This window comes from Ixodes scapularis, unplaced genomic scaffold (genome assembly GCF_016920785.2).
Source record: "Ixodes scapularis isolate PalLabHiFi unplaced genomic scaffold, ASM1692078v2 PGA_scaffold0__279_contigs__length_252992795, whole genome shotgun sequence".
Lineage (NCBI taxonomy): Eukaryota > Metazoa > Arthropoda > Arachnida > Ixodida > Ixodidae > Ixodes > Ixodes scapularis.
Genome location: NW_024609835.1, coordinates 86030212 through 86042778, shown reverse-complemented (window position 1 = coordinate 86042778; position 12567 = coordinate 86030212). Strand labels below are relative to the sequence as shown.

Below are 12567 nucleotides of genomic sequence, written 5' to 3'. Positions count from 1 at the left end.
AAAGTAATTATCAGCAAACCTGTAAAAAAAATGCTTTGAAATTTTGTTATTTCAGCACGATTTTGTCGCAATATTTAAACTATTCTACCTCGAAAATCTCACGGCATGCTAGAATTATCGTAAACTCTCTCAGTCACACAATCGTGACACACGGGATTTTTAGTATCTTGTGTGGCTGGAATGCTTTAAGAAAAATTAAAACGCCACAAGAATAAAGCTGCTTGTCCTCAGAGTTTGGGTCTTGTTGAGCAGGGTAGAACTTCATCAGGGTGCTCTGTTACTTGCTGACAACGCGTAGCAAGTTGTCCGGTTTGTAACAGGACGATTAGGAGGGAGACCACGGAGTTCTCACTTGTGACGACTTCGATCCCGCCACAGGGAACGTCTGGACTGAAAAAGGAGACTCCTTGACAGATGACTAACTTATAACCAACAATAAGTAACTTACATAATTAAATATGTTTTTTTGATATCGCGATGCGTATTATGAGTACTTTATAATTCCATTAAAAAGTAATGCTAAAGCTATTTTCTTCAGAGTGAAAAAGTAGAACGCCAAAACGCGCTTTGTCCTCAAAGTCGTTTCTTCTCCGAGAGGTCGCCCGGAGGACCGCTTCTCGTCCTTTTATTCCAGATGAGTCGAATAAGAAAACCGAAACTGAAATCGAGTTTTTCACGAACTCATATATCGTAGTGCACCGACCAGTTTAGTCGTTTCACCTTCGTGCGAGATTGGCTAATCTCCGAAAATGATTGAATTATCGTAGCATCAAAAGAAATCTAAAAAAAAAGTTGTACGTGCAAGCTTTTGTTTTCATTCTTTTTGTCTCATGGTTCCACCACACGGTAAAATTTATTAGAGAGTTTTAGTAGATTGTGTTTTCAGGCCAAAGATAATCGCAGCGGAAGCTCGCGCTGCCACTTCGATGCATGCTCTGAAGCGCGCGTTCGTAGCGGTAGAGGGCCTTTGAAAACGATCTAGTAAAACTCCCTATTAATACTGCAGACTGGGCGAGTAAAACTTATTGTTATTTCCACCAAATGACCATACCTAATCGGCCAACCAGCGCGCGCCACTTCTGGCGCATCACTTAGCGTCATTCGATGGAAATGCCGTTACATTTCGCCGCGTGGCAGGGGTGTTACTCGTAGCAAAGACCCACGTAAATAATTAAAAAAAAAAAGAATAAAAAAGGATCGACATCCGTTTTCCCACCCGGTTAAGTATACCTCCTACACGTCCCGCCAGCGAGACAAGACGCAGTGCGCTCTTCCCAGTTCCAGACCACGTGGGGCACGCTCGTCACAGATCCCACTCCGCGCAGGCCGTGATGAGAGAGCCGACGGTCGGTGCGTCCGAGGTGTCATCCGGCAGAGTTCTTTCACCGACACACACAGAGCGCTTGACCTTTCCCACACGACGCTGCTCCGTGACCAGGACAGCCCCGCGGTCGGTCGCGGAGGTCCTTAGATGATGGTCCTTTGGGCGAAGGCGCGTGGCGTGCTGCGGAGTCTGGCCTGCGGTCAGGGCCCCACGGCGGCGGGCAGGGCGGGCGGCGACGAGAAGAGCACCAGGAAGGTGGCCAGCGCGGTGCTGAGCAGGAACACGGCCAGCAGGAAGCGGTCGCACACAGCCGCCACCTGGTGCCACTCGGTGCGCAGGGCGTCCCTCCGGTCGCGCTCGGCGACGCGCACCTCGCTCTTCTCGATCGTCTCGTACACCTGCCGGGAGGGAGACAGCAGCCATTAGGCGCCACGACTCCTGCATGCCGACGTCGGAGGAATGGATTGTGTACGTCTTCTACCGAGGGCCAGTGCGGGGCACAGGTTGCGTGAGAATGCTGCGTGTTACCACGGTAAGGCCATACTGCAAATACATCATACAAGGCCTGAAGACACCGTCTGAGGCGTGTTTCTTTCTTGAATGACGGTTACAATGGTTATAAAAAACCGTCTGCAGACAATCATACTTCGAACACGCGTGAGGCGTGTCCGCGGCTAATTCTGTCATCGTATTTGCGGAGAAACTCCGTGTTCCTTGTATGATGTATACGAGCAGTACGACTGCGGCCTAAAAAGAAACTGAAGCGGTTCTGTATTTGAGTAGAAACACTTCAATCGTCTTCGAATTTGGCCACCGGCAGGATCACGAATATCGAGATAATTTTTCAGTTCGGTGCACGACGGCTGCACGAAATCATTCTCAAGGTATCGCTGAAGCCCCTCCTTCCGGAGCATAACGTCGTATCTAGAGTTTTTATGGAATCTCCGCCCACGCGTATCTTCAGCGCATATCAAAGCTATACACGCGCACTCTTGCTATTTTCAAAGACAGAAGGTCAGACAAAACGTTCAGCCTTTCCTCCCTCGTGAAGAAGGAAGACCAGCGGAGCTGTACTCGATACACTGCTGCAACGCGCGCGCGCCCGATTCCCGCTTCTTTTCGTAGGACACGCCGCCGATCGTGGATACGTCTCCGGCGAACCAGAGTCAGTCGCACACGGCGCACGTTACGCCAAACGGGTAATCCACGAACTCCCTCCGGAACCTCGCCGTCGCACCCGGGAACTATTCAGCCGGCGTGGAGTGCTGCAGTCGTCACCGGGCCTCGCGCTTGCACTTGGCCTTCGTGGAACGATCGTCATCCTTGGCGTTGGCCCGCCGGCGCCCTTTACATCACTGGTTCTGTTCTCGGCGGCGGCTTTCCAGGCGAGCGATGTGCTCTTTGGCAAGGGAATCTGAAGCGCTGGACGCAGTTGAAGTCGAGGCGACAGAGGCTTTGCGGCGGTTGCGGACCCATTCGCGCTGCTGCGTAAGTCGCCGCTCCTTCCGCAGCCTGTCTCCTTTCCCCGAAAGGGCGCGCGACTGATTCATCGTGAGTAGAGTGCCTTCATACACACACGCGCTTTTGCTTGAGTGGTGACATCTCAGCCATTTTGCCGCCCAATCATTTTTTTATGCATTTTGAAGTGCGCGCAATCCGGTGTCACTCAGCTCGAGCGCGTAGCTTTGGCTAAGGCATAGACGCCATTTTACCGCCCAAGTCACGCACCAAGTGCGCGAGAGTGTTACGCGCTGGCACATTCAGGGCAACAATGGATGTCTTCACCCTGAGACAGACAGACATGTAGGCACCCTAATCGTGAGCCCAAACCGAAACTGATAAGAGCGTAGGAGCGTAGGAAACAGCGCGCAAAACGGACAAAGACGAAGAAACAAACGTGACGAGCGCTGCGCTCGTTACGTGTGCCTCTTCCATCGTCGTCGTCTGTTTTTCGCGCTGTTTCCTACGAGGAATTCCGATCAACGGACCCAACTATCCATTCTTCTATGATAGCTGGAAAGATTGCCGCCATCTACGAGCGACGGCGGAAACCATACTGGTTGTGTGCTTGCCGCCGTCGCTTATAGATGGAGGTAGTTGTCCAGGTAGGTTTGTGTCGACATACCGGACACGATATTGGGGAACCTAGCCCTTAACTGCTCCGCTGTAAAAAGACGTCACGACTGTTTTCGTCAGCGTGCGGGAGTATACCTGGGAAACTTGCAATTGCACGCGCTGCCCACACGAGCGACACGCGCTTGGCGGCCGAAATATGGGTATGATGTAACGACTGGTTGAAGGTGAAAACGAACGTGATATTCAAATTCACGAAACAAGAATACGGTGTAATTAATTTTCTAGTCTTTTTTTTTTTTCAAGAACCTCTTCAGCTTCTCCTTAAGGGACAGGAAAAACACGAAGTGTCTGTCCTGTCCCTTAAGGACTAAAAAAAACGAGACAAAGCTAAAATGAAGAAAGGACAGACACGAAGTCGAAGCGTTTCGGATTAGAAAGTGTCTAAAAAATACATTTCGGCTGTTAACACATAAACAACGCGGCTTTTCTTTTCTCTTTAATAAATGAGAGTTTTTATGGAGTTGTTGGCACTGTCTGAGCACCACCGGCTACGTATACACGTAGCTTAATGACGAATGTCTGGACGCAACTCATAAGCCCTGTGCAATGCCTGTTATAGTCAACCCTAAGCTCTGGCTTCTGACTGGTTGCATCTCCCGAACACCTCGGCACTTTGTTGTTTCTTGGAATTGTCACTTTGCCGATTCGCAACGACTCATTCGATGATGAACGGCGGTGACGAGGCTGTGAGCCGAAAGACTGAGAAAGGAGGAGGAGACCAAGCTCTGGTTCGAACGATTAGTGGGTAGTCCTAAAGCTATAGCAGCCTTTCTCTCCCCTGCACTCGTGGAATGCTTTCGAATGCAAAAGTCAAACGCTGGACACCGGCGTTCCGCGTTCTAACGCGTCCGACGAGTGCAGTGGAGACACGTGCAGCTAGCTTTAGGTCTGCCTACTAATCATTCCAACCAGAGCCCGGCGTCCTGACGTCCCCGAGCCCTCTCGTCTCCTCCTCGTCCTCAGCTTCTCTGCGCATAGAGTGGACGGTACTAGTCCTGGCTAAAGGCTGGTTCACACATTTGCAACGGTTGCGTTCGCATGCAACCGAATCGACCGTTACGACCAAATCACCGCAACAACCGTGACTCATGGATTGCTACGCGAAGCTACCCCTCGCATCGCTTGCCATGCTGTGTACGGCGAACACTTGTCCCGGTGACTTTGTCGTTGCGGTCGTTTCGGTTGCATGCGAACGCAACCAACGCAGATGTGTGAACCAGCCTTAACGAGGTACACTTCGGCGTGAATGCACACAATAAAGCAACGCTATTAGCGGCGAGATGTTTTGGTGGCGCCCTCCTATGGTTCCCTCTTGTGACGTCATTACCATGCTCTCAAAGCAACACTGTCAACACCGTCGACATTAAAGTTCTGCCAATCCTTTTATTTCCGTCAATGAGAAATCCTTTGCTGACGTCATAATCAGCATTCGGCCAATCGTGGAAGGCCGAACCACGGCCACTCGATTAGGACTCCCCTTGGGAGCGGTTTGCCGTATGCCTCACTCTGCCGGTGAGAGCGATAGTTCTACTTTACCCCGCAGCGCCAGCTGTGGCGCTCGTTATCGGTGAAAGATAGAGTTTCTTTCGGGGGAGCATATCGAGGAACTCTATACTTCGTTTCACGTTAGTATGTACTTGTTAGCCGCGCGTGCTAAAAGCGCGAGATAGTTGCTTCGAAGGAAGCCTCGGCGGCTGCATGAGCGCTCGTGCAGCGAGTGCTCCAGTCAAGGCAGTAAAGGCTAGCCGCTCCCGCAAGCACAGCGTTCGCGGTTAGTCCATGCTAAGGTAAGACGAAATATAGTGAGAGAGGAGCAGTACGCCCGGCCCGGCCCGGTTTGGCTATTTAGATTTTTTTTTTTTCGTGAAGCCGCAAGTCTTAATTGAAACGAGTGCCAGATTGCATGAATGATTTGACAAATCTGTGTAGAATAAAAGCACATGATTCTTTCTGCGAAAAGCTCACTCAGCTGCAGGCTGCGCGTTAAAGCTGCATTCTGCTGGCAGTATTAGCGAATTGTCGTTTTCTTGTTCCCGTAACTGTTGTTCCGTTTCTATTACCACTGTAATACAGGAGTTATAGTTGGATATAGCTAGGCCGTATTATTTCCGGTTTTAACCGACGCTCGAGCATGCGCGAGCTGTGCCATTTATTCACCTGTGAAGGACAATATAAAATCGGATTCCGCGTGCATAACTTCAGCATTATCAACTTCATTGTTCACAAAAAAACAGACTAAGGAAGTCATATAGTTCACAAGCGGAGTACCGTCGGAAAAGAGGCTTCCGCGAAAGCCTCAATATATTCTCTAGTGGGCTGTTTAGGTCACCAGCCCAGTTTGCCAAAAAAGGTCTGAGGAGTTTTCTGAGAAAGAGCTCGCAGGAGCTCTTCGCTGCGATAGGGGTCTCGGCAGTTAACACACATCAGCGGGTAGTCCATAAGGTATGGAAGCACAGCGCTTGAGAGGACCTTGCAAATCCTTCCACAACCACGAATCTCTGCCGACTGTGGAGCCCTCTCGACAAAGGTGCAGACGAGCTTGCACAGCCAGACAGCTTCAGGTCGTGGATAGCTGAGTCCTCCTTGGTCAAGGCTAAACATGAACTGATATGCTCCGTCATGCGATGCATAAGTTGCGCTTGCATTCAGAGGGGCTATGTTGCGCTTTTTGCACTCCCAGGAGACTAGGGAGAAGGAAGTGACGTCAACAACGCAGCAAATGCAGGTTGGATGTTGATTTTGTTTTCTTCTGTCAACATCCAATCTGCGTTTGCACTAGTCGTTGATGTCACTTCCTTCTTCCAAGTCTCCTGGGAGTGCAAAAAGCGAAACCCAGGACACGTCACCTGCAAAGTTTAGCGGGTTCTACACATTAGCCTTCCTTGCTTTCACTGAGAAGTTCTTATTGCTGTGCTAGGTTGAATGTTTCAAAATTAACTGTTGGGCTAGTTGGCTACACATTGTATAAAAATTCAAAAGCGCCAACACCAAGGAAAAGAAGAGGGGACAGGACAGAGCGCTTACACAATCTGCAGAAAATACACACGGAAAAGGGCCCAGTGTAGAAGAAAGATATTGAATCAAAATTAACTGTTGGGCTAGTTGGCTACACATTGTATAAAAATTCAAAAGCGCAAACACCAAGGAAAAGAAGAGCGGACAGGACAGAGCGCTTACACAATCTGCAGAAAATACACACGGAAAAGGGCCCAGTGTAGAAGAAAGAATGTTTCAGCTAATTACTTTGAAACTACGACAATTTCTACAAATAAAAATGGTCACCTTTTGTTCGCAATCGAGGGCCAAGTAGCCAGCCATGTAAGTCAGCGGTGCGAACTCAAGTTCGGAAGAGACATCATTGTACTTCATCAACTGCAGGATTTCCTGTTTCACGAGTGGAGTTGGCACATTTAATAACCGTCTGGCACTCAAAACTAGAACGCGCATTTACATTTCCGGCAGCTTCCAAAATGCCAACACAAACCACACACGTGAGCGCAGAGTGACACGTCCCTACCGAAAAATCCGGTATAACTTTTCGCTATCCGGATTATGGAACCGGAAATTTATCTGGAATCTATCTGGAATTTATCTGGAATTTAGGTTTTCAGAAATAATTCCTTTGTCTGCAATCTGGATTTCGGGTTTCCAGTAACAAATTTCCGGTTCCATAATCCGGATAGTAAAAGTTATACCGGATTTTTCGGTAGGACGATATTTTTGCCGAGCACAGCGGTGCATAGGTGGGGGAAAGCGAGTTTTGCTGGCCGTCTGCAACCGCGGCAGCGCCTCGGTATCGGCGAAGCCAATGACAGGCAGATATTTTATCTGGGTAGCGGAGCAAGAGCGCGTTGGGCGCCTTCTCTATACTCCGTTTCACCTTATGTTGTACCGCAGCGAGGGCTGGAAGCGCGAGCTCATAGCGTTGACAGCTGCCCTTACTGCACGAGAGCTTGTGCCGCCAAGATCTGCCCCAGAGCAAGGAGCTCGCGCTTACAGCCTTTCCTGCGGTACAACATAAGGTGAAACAGAGTATAGCTTTCAGCTCACAAGACCGCTCACCGATGTGCAGCGCCCCCACGGAAAATGGGAGAAGTTCTCCTCTCACGCGCGCTCTTTTGTTTTCGGGAAAACATCGGCAGGCCGCACCAACAGGGGGGATCGAGTGGCCGTGGCCGAGCACAGCGACGCTTCCGATCGCGCACGTCGCCAATAGTCGGTGACAGGTTCAGAACCCAGTAAATGCTTCGCACCGGGCGCGAGCCTCCTGACTTTGATAGCAGCTGATCGCACGCGCAGCCAAGGCTCGGAGAAAGGTAACGAGCGCGCGCAGGAAGCCGACAGCCTCCCGGTTTCTTAACCTGTGCATGGCCGCCGCCATAACCGAACTTGAGTTTTAAAGCGATAGCTTTTCGGGGGACACTTCGCATAGATTTCGAGCTCGTGGGTTGTCGTCGCCGCGTGCTCGAAGAGGGAACAAAACGTTTCTTCTCTCCCCTCTTGGCGCAAGGAGAGGCAGGTCGGGACTTCCCGTCGGCCGTGCCGCACGAAGAGAGCGAAGGCGGCAGCCCTGGCGTCCCGTAAAGAATGGCGAGACGAAGGGAGAGTCTTCCTCTCGTTCGCTTGAAATACTTTTCACACATTCCTCGCGTTATGCGAAATCCCACTTTAGCAGTATCCAGTTGCTACGCATAACCTTGGATGGTTTTAGAAACTCCACCGCGGTACGTGTCGGCACCATTGATCCCGCATTGCGCGACCGTGCTAACAACTATCGCATTCGTTTCTTCGCACATTGTGAGTGAAGCATACGACTTTTTTTTTGTGTTTTATTATTCCGTTTACTTCGCTTCATTATTAACATAGCCGGTCGGGCTATTGCCGTCTTAGATTCGATCGTGTCCTTCTCGCCAGCATTGGCCTTTGTGGAGTCTCGTTAACGCCCGTTTCAGTGGCGCGGTATCGGTAAGAAAAGAGAAGGTCAGCAATGGCGGCTGTGAACTGCCGCGTGTGTAAAGCGTCTATACAATAGACCCTTTTCAGAAGTCCGCGCCATCGCCCGTCCACCATTGCCTGATCGCGTACTCTCAGGAAGTATTGGACACGAGGGCTGCGTCATCGTTCGCGTGAACTCGGCTCAGCTCGTATTGGACACGAGAGCTGACGTCAGCGTTCGGTGAGGACTCGGATCCGTTCACGCGCTTCGTGCCCAAAAAATGCCGACCGCCAATGTTTTTCAATGGACTTACGAAGAAGGTACTTCTCAGGTTTGATGAAGCTTGCTTTTGACCACACCAGCTATGGGCACTGCGCACGAGCGAGAACAATCTTTGCGACGTCTGTGCAGGAGCCTGCCATAACCAGTCCGAATGCTGCGGCTTGACGTCAGAGGCACTGAAACAGGCAGTGACTCTCGATCCTTCCCAGTGTTAGAGGCGTTACCGAAGAAAACAGTAACGAAACACGTTGCTCGTTACTTGAGTTTAAAAGGAACGCGTTACCGTCCTACGTTACCTCGAAATGAAAGGAACGCGTTACCGTCCTACGTTACCTCAAAATGAAAGGAACGCGTTACCTTCCTACGTTACCTCAAAATGAAAGGAACGCGTTACCGTTATCGTTACCGATAAAAGCTAACGGACGATACTTTTGGTTGCTTTTTTAATTATGAATTAACGCGTTTAACGGTTTCGACGTCACAGGTATGCGTAAGCGCCAGATTCCAAGAAACATTAATCAGAAATTGAACATAATTACCATATCTTGTTTTACGGTTCCACCTAAATACTAAAAGAAAAAAAAAAGCTAAATAATTCAGACATTTTTGACACCTAGAAACACGGAAAAAAATTGAAGTGTAATTTTTTTAAAGTTTTGTGAAGAATATGTAACGAGGAACGTAACTACGTTACCCGTTACTCGAAGTACGTAACGTAAGTGCGTTACCCGTTACTGTTTTGAAAATGCAACAAGTACGTTACCACGTTACAAAAAGTAACGCGTTACCGGTAACGCTGTTACTAGTAACGGGTTACCGCCAACACTAATCATTTCTAACGTGAACGGTGCAAAAAAAGACAAGGATGTGTCCGTTTATTCTGTTGTAGATACCATGTGTGACAGAGATGAACACTATTCAGTTCATGCTATATTCACACATCCTTATAGAAAAAAATTTATTTGCGTGGGATGTCCGCTGAAGTCACTCAGCCGATAGGCATCACTCACGCTTCGGCGCTTAAGGGTATGCACATACCCGTAAAAGCCAAAACACTGTAAAAAAAGCAAAAACGAAAACAAAAAAAAAAAAAACGAAAGACGCTAAAGTTGAGGCTTGGGCGAGTTCGTGATACATACTTCGGAATTAAAAATGAAAGCCGTTTACAAATCCCTGTAACGCCGAATTGGAACGCAGCTCTTGAGGAGGAGTAGGGAAGGGTACTGAGGGGGGTCACGTCACCTGCGGGTAGTCACGTGACCCCGGGGGGGGGGGTCACGTGATCTCAGGGAGGGGGGTCACGTGAACTCGGAAAAGGGGGGGGGGGGGGTCACGTGACCTCGGGGATCACGTGACCTCCGGGGGTCACGTGACCTCGGGGGGGGGGGGGGGGGGTCACGTAATTTCGGGGGTCACGTGACCCCCCGGTTACGCCGACGCCGACGCCGACGCCGCTCAGGCTGAAAACGGGCCCCTAAGAGCTGTGCTCTAAAACAGCGCGAAAAGACGAGGACCAGACGAAGAAGTAACACGGACGACGCGCCGCCATCTGGTGCGCACTGAGCGGCACCAGGTGGCGGCCGTGTGCGACCACTTCCCGCTGGCCGTGTTCTTGCTCGCAGCGCTGCGTCCGTGCTATTTTTTCGTCTGGTCCTCGTCTTTTCGCGCTGTTTTTAATCCCGAAATGAAAGACGTTTACAAACTCTGTAATGCCGATTTTGAGCGCAGCTCTTGAGGAGGAGGAGGGAAGGGTATACCCCTCCTCCCTCCTCATCACCTCCTCATCCTACCTGCTACTCCTCCTCCTCCCCTCCTCCCTCCTCCTACTTCCTCATCCTCCCTGCTACTCCTCCTCCCTCCTCTTCCTCCTCCTCGTCCTCCTCCTCCCCTCATCCTTCAAACTCCTCCCCTCCTCTCCTCCCTCTCATCCCTCCTCCTCCCTCCCCATCCTCCTCTCCTCCTTCTCGTCCTCCTCCTCCTCCTCCCCTCGTCGTCCTCCTCCTCCCCGCGCGTTGCATCATGGGGAATGGCCCATATAATTCACCGCGCAGAACCTTCGTAACGTCATACGTGACGTCACGAGTGACGTCACGTCCCGCGCGGCGCATTATGGGCCATTTTCCATAATGCACCGCGCGGTTACGCAGATGGCGACGCCAACGCCGCTCAAACCGGAAACGGGCGCCTAAGAGCTGCGCTCTAAAAAATAAAAATGTGGCATAGTGTACAAATCCTAAATATGCGCAGTAATTTGATAGAACAAAAATGACGTCTTCCACAAAAAGGTGTAATAAGCTGACAAGTTACCGAAGGCTACAAGCGCGAGCTACCTCCCGCCCTCCTTGCATTCACTAATGCCTTTCTGGCTCGACTGCTCGCTCCTCGAAAGCCCGCTTCAGAGCTGCGATCTCGAGCTGTAGCATGCGCTGCCCTGTAAAAAAACAAAAAAAAAAAAAGAAATAAAAAAAAAATAAAAAAAAAATACAAGAATGGAGTGCCCCGTAAGCTTAGAGGTGAACGGGGTATAAACCAAGCACGGGTATAAATTAATATCTTCTTTGTTTTCACATCGAACCCGGCCTTCTGATATGAAGCCTAGCGTCGCCATCACAGAAACCATCATCGTTTAGTTTATCATCCCCTTAATGATGATCGCATCATTAAATGCATACGGGGTTTCACATGGAAACGGCACACCCCCTCGGCGCAATGAGCCCCCCAATGGCAGGAAATCCCATCAGGGCCGATACTGGCAACAAAGCCCTGCTATTGTGGTTCCCGTCTGCAGATGGGGAGACGTACGCGAGAAAGGAACACGTGAGGAGACCGGGTTTATCAAGAAATGACGTATATGTTGGATCAGTCGATAATTATCAGACGTCCCCGTTGTTCCATGAATATGGTATGGTCCTTTCTAGACCTTTGGCGCTGGACAAGCATGGCTTAGGATGTCTGAAACGTGTCGATAACACATACGGGCGCATGGACAAGCTGGAAACACACCAAGAGCCATATGTACTACTTTCGAGACTGGTTATAACCAGGGTTATAAAGTACCTAGGTACAAGTAACTGAAAATCAGTATCTAGGTACTTTTGTTGTACCTGAGATACAAACCTTGGTACTTTCATTTCTCGATATCTGTATCTGTGTCTTAGGTAGATTTTCCAGTAACTTGCAACTAAGTGAAGTTACTTTTTACAGGTACTTTTTCATTCACTTAAAATAGTAGGAACTATAAATCTTGAAGCATCAACACACTACCATGTGCCGTGATTAACGTTGAGTTGGGTACGACCTGGGAGGCACTGACTTGATCGAGTGACGTTTTAGTGAACGAAGTCTTCTTTGTTTATGATGTTTCATCAAACGACGATTTAGCGAATGGCGGTGTTCATTTCAGCGAGCGGTGGATTAACGATGCCGTTCAAGCGACACCAATTTATGGAATCGCTTCGGAACTACGTTTTGGGAAAATAGCGACCTGCTTCCTATGTGTCAAACAGAAATCGACTTCATTGCGTGTTTGGAGCTCCTCTGACAGCTATACAAGAGAAGAGATGACTTGAAATATGTGCACAGTTCCTTTGCCTGTATCTTTTCCTGGTGGTGGCTCTCTTCTGCCATAAATGCAATATAAAATATAATTGAAAATGAATTATAATTACAACCGCAAAGAAATGTAACATCGCGGGTATAATACAGTTTCCACGCAATAAATCGGACTCAGATTCGGCGGTTATCAAAACTGAGAAAGTTCCGAAAGAAAAAAAGAAAACCTATTTTTCTACCCCCCCCCCCCAAAAAAAAAAAAAAAAAAAAAATAAACCGAGGAAGCTTAAAGCTTTTTGCCGGTTGCCGTAAAGGTTAGGTGCATATGTGCTCGACT

General features: G+C 49.4%; 1 protein-coding gene across 1 annotated transcript in view; it reads right to left on the bottom strand.

Moving 5' to 3' along the window:
• Positions 1-577: 577 nt before the first annotated feature.
• The window catches only part of LOC115316492 (neuronal acetylcholine receptor subunit alpha-10), a 686776-nt gene continuing 674786 nt past the window's right edge, over positions 578-12567 (bottom strand). The window contains exon 11 of the mRNA XM_040218145.1: positions 578-1722. Coding sequence (XP_040074079.1) covers positions 1525-1722 — 198 coding nt within the window. The 3' untranslated portion in view covers positions 578-1524. The remainder of the gene's footprint in view (positions 1723-12567) is intronic.